The 7500-nt window shown below is 42.8% G+C and overlaps 1 protein-coding gene across 2 annotated transcripts in view; it reads left to right on the forward strand.

Annotated features, from left to right (window-relative positions):
• The window catches only part of LOC143291908 (uncharacterized), a 15807-nt gene that overhangs the window by 7114 nt on the left and 1193 nt on the right, over positions 1–7500 (forward strand). For both annotated transcript variants that reach the window (XM_076602058.1, XM_076602052.1), the window contains exons 4-7: positions 1975–2146; positions 4624–4864; positions 5232–5961; positions 6478–6589. In XM_076602058.1, coding sequence (XP_076458173.1) covers positions 1975–2146; positions 4624–4864; positions 5232–5961; positions 6478–6589 — 1255 coding nt within the window. The remainder of the gene's footprint in view (positions 1–1974; positions 2147–4623; positions 4865–5231; positions 5962–6477; positions 6590–7500) is intronic.

The following is a 7500-nucleotide window of genomic DNA, read 5'->3' on the forward strand; positions in this document are numbered from 1 at the left end:
CCAGCGTAATTTGTACTGTTCAATTCTGCGTACATCAGCATCATTGGCATTATGATTCTTCTTGTTATTTTGAACTGTATAATTTCCGATCGATATTGTCGTCATCGTCGTCATCATCATTATGATCGTTGTTGATGCCGTTATCATTGTCATCAGCATCATCATCGTCGTCATCATCATAATCATCATTTAAATGGGTAGCCAACGCATAGTCGTGGCGATTGTTCATTTTCTTGGGTTGTCACATCATTTGTGTAAAAGGAAAGTAATAAAAAATAAATAAATAAATAAATAAATATAAAAACCGAACTTGAATGAGTACGTTCACACATTCAAACATTTTTCTTTGTCTACATTTTTGTGTCTTTGTATGCCCATTGCACCAACCTCCTCCTTTTCCTCCTCCTCCTCCTCCTCCTCCTCCTCCTCCTCCTCATCATCATCATCATCATCATCATCATCATCCTCATCATCGCCGCCACCATCATCATCATCAACGCACAATTATAGCAACAGCATCGTGTTCATTTAAATGAGTTTGAACACATTGTCACGACATTGGGTTGTTGTTGTTTTTTTTGTTTTTCTTTTTCTTTTTTTCTAATTGCATCAAATCATGTGTGTTTACCCACAAAACCCCACGAAATAACAAATAAAAGAAAACGAACATTAATTAACACACTGCAGACCCAAACACTGGTCATCGGTTGCATGTTATCATTTCTAGTCATTCTTTGATTTATTTTTGCTCTTGCCTGCTGCTAGGTATAGGCTATATTTTCTTAGCTACGATCTGAATGGCTCGCAGGTACTTTTTTTTTTTTTCACTTCCAAACCCACCCCACCCCCCTTCCCAATCTGTGAAAGATTCAGTCCGACGTTCAGTAACTGTAATAATAATCACTGGGGAAAACAAACATTACTGGTTCGGATTCAATCCGACGTTCAATTATACTAATGATTATCATAATCCGATGTTCAGTAATACTACTCCTACTGATTAAAAAAAAAAAAAAAAAAAAAAAAAAAGCATTACTGGTTCGAATTCAATCCGACGTTCAATAATGCTAATAGTAATCATAAAAAAGGCATTAATGGTTCGGATTCAATCCGCCGTTCAGTAACACTATTACTACTTATAAAAAGCATTACTGGTTCGAATTTAATCCGACGTTCATTAACGCTAATGATAATCATAATCATAAAAAGCATTACTGGTTCGGATTCAATGCGACGTTCAGTGATACTAATAATAATCATGAAAAAACATTACTGGTTTGGAATTTAATCCGACGTTCAATAACGCTAATGATAATCATAAAAAGCATTACTGGTTCGAATTCAATCCGACGTTCAATAATGCTAATAGTAATCATAAAAAAGGCATTAACGGTTCAGATTCAATCCGCCGTTCAGTAATACTATTACTACTTATAAAAAGCATTACTGGTTCGAATTTAATCCGACGTTCATTAACGCTAATGATAATCATAATCATAAAAAGCATTACTGGTTCGGATTCAATGCGACGTTCAGTGATACTAATAATAATCATGAAAAAACATTACTGGTTTGGATTCAATGCGACGTTTAATGATACTAATAATCATAAACACACACAACAACAACAACAACAACAACAACAACATTACTGGTTCATTAAAATAGCATTATCGGTTTGGATTCAATCCGACGTTCAATAATGCTAATAGTAATCATAAAAAAAGCATTACTGGTTCTGATTCAATCCGACGTTCAATAATGCTAATAGTAATCATAAAAAAAAGCATTACTGGTTCTGATTCAATCCGACGTTCAATAATGCTAATGGTAATCATAAAAAAGCATTACTGGTTCTGATTCAATCCGACGTTCAATAATAGTAATAATGATTATTATAAAAATTAAAAAAAAGAAGAAGAAGAAACGAAAAAAAAAGAAGAAAAAAAAACATGACTGGTTCCCGTCGGGCAGTGTGCACTCAAGAGCTGATCGGGCACCTACCATTGTCGGGTGCTGTGCTGGGCGGGCACTTCAGCGAGGACGGTGCCCGTGCCCTGGGCACCACACTGGCATCGCTGCACTCTGGCACTCTCCGGACAGCCGTGGGCGACCAGGAGTTCCAGAACCTGACGCGGCAGTTTCCGTGAGTGACCATTGATGTGTCCTCAGGGGGGCCAGTCACAGGAGAAATTATGAATGAAGTCTTATTGATGAATGCATAGTGTACAGAACATGCCCAGAACACACACACACACACACACACACACACACACACACACACACACACACACACACACACATACAATCGCCTCTCACGTACACGTGCATACACATGCGAAAGCACAGATGCATGCACATAATTATGCATATGTGCACGTACGGCAGAGTATTTTGTTTTGTGTGCTTCCTTGTTTGTTCATGATCATTCGGTATTGATGGGTGCAATAGCCGAGTGGTTAAAGCGTTGGACTTTCAGTCTGAGGGTCCCGGGTTCGAATCTCGGTGACGGCGCCTGGTGGGTAAAGGGTGGAGATTTTTCAGATCTTCCAGGTCAACATATGTGCAGACCTGTTAGTGCCTGAACCCCTTCGTAGAAGATCAAATACGCACGTTAAAGATCCTGTAATCCATGTCAGCGTTCGCTGGGTTATGGAAACAGGAACATACTCAGCATGCACACCCGAGAAAACGGAGTATGGCTGCCTACATGGTGGGGTAAATAAACGAAACGGTCATTCACGTAAAATGTTTCAGTCTAATATCATCATCTTAGATGAACAGAATATAAATAAATAAACGAACGAACGTAAAATGTTATATGTCTGTCTGAGTGTGTATGTGTGCGTGCCTGAAAATTTTGTTCTGACTGAATGACACAGGAAACGAATGATGAGTGCCCAATGGCAGCCGTCAGTTGGCTCTACCCATGTAGGCAGCCTGTTGAGCAAATGACCCCCGTGTTTGTAAAGCGCTTAGAGCTTGGTATCTGACCGAGGATAGGCGCTTTGTAACTATCCATATCAATTAATAATTGTCTGAATATATTTTGACAATGTTTTACGTGATTGTGTTATATTATATGCACAAAAAAAACCGTGAAACAGTTTCAGATTCAAAAGGAGGCGTCACTGCCTTCGGACAAATCCATACACGCTACACCACACCTGCTAGACAGATGTCTGACCAGCACCATAAGAACCCAACGCGTTTAGTCAGGCCTAGAGTATATGCATAAAAGTTATTACGTTTGTGTACCTATCAGAGTGGATTTCTACAGAATGGTTTTGCAAGAGGACCACACGTATGTTAACATGGCCACCAAAAAAAAAAAAAAAAAAAAAAGTGGGAAAAAAGAGGAGGTTGGAGGCCCACCCCCCACCCCCACCCCGCCAAAAAAAAAAAAAAAAAAAAGTGGGTTTTTTTTCAGTGCGCCAAGTGCGTGCTGCACACGGGACGTCGGTTTATCTTCTCACCCGAAACTAGGCGTGCATTTTGATTTTTTTCATTTTCAGTCAAACTTGAGAGAAATGGCGGTAGTGGGGAATCGAGCCATCACGAACACTGAATTGGCAGATAAACGTCTTAACCATTCTGATACCTTCCTTTTGTCTATTTTTTTCTTTTTTTTTTCTTTTGTTGTTTTCTTTTCTTTTTTTCTTTTTTGACTCACTTGTGTAAACAAAGTGAGTCTATGTTTTAACCCGGTGTTCGGTTGTCTGTGTGTGTGTGTGTGTGTGTGTGTGTGTTCGTGTGTCTGTGTGTCTGTGTGTTCGTGGTAAACTTTAACATTGACATTTTCTCTGCAAATACTTTGTCAGTTGACACCAAATTAGGCATAAAACTAGGAAAAATTCAGTTCTTTCCAGTCATCTTGTTTAAAACAATATTGCACCTCTGGGATGGGCACAAAAAAATAATAAAATAAGCCTAATTATATGCAAACTGCATTTACTGTTATATTTATATTTTTTGTATTCTCTAAACTTGGCACTTTGACCTCTTATTCTGACACAACAACAAGAGGAGTCATTATTATCATTTTTTGTTCAAACAGGACATTCTTTTGCTAAGCATGGGATTTTTATTTATTTTTGCAAACGTTTTTGGTGCAGATAGTAAAAAAAAAAAAAGGGAAAATTACTCTGTAATTAATGCTAGGGGACTTAATTTATCACAAGTGAGTCTTGAAGGCCTTGCCTCTCTTGTTTTTTTTGTTGTTGTCCTTGTTTTGTTTGTGTGTTTTGGTTTTTTTTCCTTTCTGGGATTTTTTCCCCCTCGAGGCCTGACGAAGCGTGTTGCATTACGCTGCTGGTCAGATACCTGCTTAACAGATGTCGGTGTACCGTATAATTAATTTATCCGAACAAAGGGACGCCTCCTTGAGGAACTGAACTGAATTCTACTGTGAAATAAATCATTCATTACTTATTGTTCGCCTGTTGTTGTTTTTTTATTACATTCTTTTTTTCTTTTTTTTTAATCCGTGAGTGTGTGTGTGTGAGAGAGAGAGAGTGTGTGTTAATGAGTGTGTGTGTGTGTGTGTGTGTGTGTGTGGATGTGAGTATCTGTGTGTGTGTGTCTGTGTGTGTCTGTGTCTGTGTCTGTGTGAGCGTGTTCCAGAGCCAGCGACTCCATGCTGGCCCTGATCAGGACGTGGCACTTCGAGCGACCTTTCAACCCCGAGGACACCGGAAGGCGCTGTCACCACACGGTTCTGCGCATGCTCCCGGACATCCTGAAGGACCCCGCAGTGAAGGCAGCCACTGCCGAGGCCGAGGAGTCCTTCACCAACGACCTTGAGTGTGTGATCCACGGCGACCTTCACATCGAATCCGTGCTGGTCAGAGGGAGCGATATCAAGGTGAATGCTCGTCGGGCGTTTTCAGAAAGAATTTTTTTTTCTTTTTTTTTTATTGATTTCAGGTTATTTCGCTTTTGTACTCTATTGTATTTTAATTCATTTTATTCTATTTTCATTTTCTCTTTTTTTTTCTTTTTGTTGTTGTTGTTTTTGTTTTGGTCCCGATCATTTTGGTAGTATGTGTGCGTGCGTGTGTATTTGTGTGTGTGCATGCGCGCGCGCGCGTGTGTGTGTGTGTGTGTGTGTGTGTGAGTGTGTATGAGTGTGTGTATGTATGTGTGCGCGTGCGCGTTTGTGTGTGCGTTTTTCTGTGTGAATGTGTGTGTGTGTGTGTGTGTGTGTGTGTGTGTGTGTGTGCAAAACCCAGCTGGTGGACGCGGAGTTCTGCCGGGTGGGGCCCTGTGCCTATGACCTGGGCCTGCTGCTGGCCACCCTGCTGGCTGTCTTCCACCGCTACAGGCACGTGCAGCACGCGCACGGGTCACACACACACTCCTCCCCCTGCTGCTGCTACACACACACAGCAGAGGCAGCTCCACAACACAGCACCACAGCTGATCCCAACCCGGGGCACTCTGCACTCCTTCCCTCCTCTCCTCCACCACCCCACCATCCTCACCACCACCACCCTCATCAACACGACGATGATGATGATGACGACGATGTCTGCCGCGCAGATCCAACCACCACCACCACCACCACCACCACCCCCATCACAACGACTTCTTCCCTCCAGGAGAAGCGTCCGGAACGTGCAAGCAGCTCCGGAAAACCTGAGTTCCTCCACGAGGAACGGGAGACGTGTTCCAGCTTAGATCAAGATCGGCGCTGCCAAGATGTTGATGATATCAGTGAGGGATGTGCTGGAGCGTTCGGCAACAACAGACGTGACAGTGACGGTGACGGTACACCAGAGAGACGGGAACATTGCCCCGGCTCGGGGTCTCCCAACAAATGCTGCAGGCACCGCATCCAGACTGCTGATGACTTGGACGAGGCTGTCTCTGAAGAGACTTCCTGTGGGCAGCTGCAGCTACAGCAGCAGCAGCAGCAGCACCTTCCTGCTGACGACATCATTCTGAAGTGTTCAGTACTGTGTGAGTTTTCTTCTTTTTTTTTCTTCTTCTTCTTCTTCTGATTATTTGTGTGTTTGAGTGTGATGTCTATGCATGTTGTGTTGTGCGTTATATTGTGGTGTGTGTGTGTGTGTGTGTGTGTGTGTGTGTGCTGCGCGAGCGTGCTTGTGTATGTGTTTGTGCGTGTGTGTGTGTGTGCGTGTGTGTGTGCGTGTGTGTGTGCGTGCGTGTGTAAGTGCCTGCGTGTTAGTTTGTGTGTGTATGTGTGTGTGTGTGTGTTCGCGCGCGTACGTGCGTGTGTGTGTGTGTTTGCGTACGTGTGTCTTTGTACACGTGTATGTGCGTACGTGTGTGTGTGTGTGTGTGATTGTAGGCCTTTGTGTGTTTGTGAATGTGCGCGCACGCGCATGCGTGCGCACTCAGTTTGCGGATATGTGCTGATGAGTCAAAACAACCAACTCATTTTAGTAGGTATAGTAGAACTGGAGAGCGTAACTAGCACCCGTGAATGAAGACGTGAACCTGACTGTATTTCAGTGCGAGCGTACACGGCCCGAATGAGTGACAGTCATCAAAGTAATAGCGACAAGTTCCAGAGAAAATTGCTGCAGAAAATTGCTACTTTCACTGGCTGTGAATTACTGGCATGGTAAGTGTGACAGACTGTGAGTTAAAATTATGTGGGCGTTCGTGTGCTTGTGAGCAAGTGTGTGTGTGTGTGTGTGTGTGTGTGTGTGTGTGTGTGTGTGTGAGTGAGTGTGTACGTGTCTGCGTTTGCGTGTGTGTGTGTGAGTGTGTGTGTGCGCGTGTGTGTGTGTGTGTGTGTGTGTGTGTGTATTAGTATTTCAGTGTGCGTATGTATATCTATGTGTATGAGTGTGTGTTTGTGAGTGTGTGTGCGCGCGCGACTGTATGTGCGTGCTTGTGTGTTTGGAGTGAGTGCGTGTGAGTTTGTGTGTGTATCTGTGTGTGTTTGTGTGTGTGGAGGGGGGGGGTTGTGTGTTGGAGGGATGCGCGCAAATGGTGTGTGTGTGTGGTTGTGTGTGTGTGTGTGTGTGTGTGTGTGTGTGTGTCTCGATCTGTCTCTCTGCCTGTCTTTCCTTCTTTCTTTCTTTCTTTCTCTTTATCTGTCTGTCCGTCTGACTGGTTTTAGATCGCCACTGATGTATTTCGGTTGTTGTTGTTTGTTTGTTTGTTTTTTTCAAAGGAAGTGCACACGCGCGCGCGTGTGTATGTATACCTGTGTGTGTGTGTGTGTGTGTGTGTGTGTGTGTGTGTTATTGTTCATATCTGCAATTTATAGCATTGTCGTAGTGTAGAGGTACACATATATGTGTTTTTTTTCATGTGCAGAGGTATATTGTTATGCACTATTGTAGATGTTTCATTTCATAGAAGGTGCTTAGAGCCCATTATACGGGGAGTTTGCGCCATGTTAGTACTATCTATCATTATTATTATTATTTTGATCCAGCGCTCAGTTTATATAACGGATTGACAAAAGCTTACAGTTGGGCCAACAGCAAAGTGAGAGCTGTATGATCAATGTTTCTCCACTGC

This window comes from Babylonia areolata, chromosome 1 (genome assembly GCF_041734735.1).
Source record: "Babylonia areolata isolate BAREFJ2019XMU chromosome 1, ASM4173473v1, whole genome shotgun sequence".
In the NCBI taxonomy this organism is placed as follows: domain Eukaryota; kingdom Metazoa; phylum Mollusca; class Gastropoda; order Neogastropoda; family Buccinidae; genus Babylonia; species Babylonia areolata.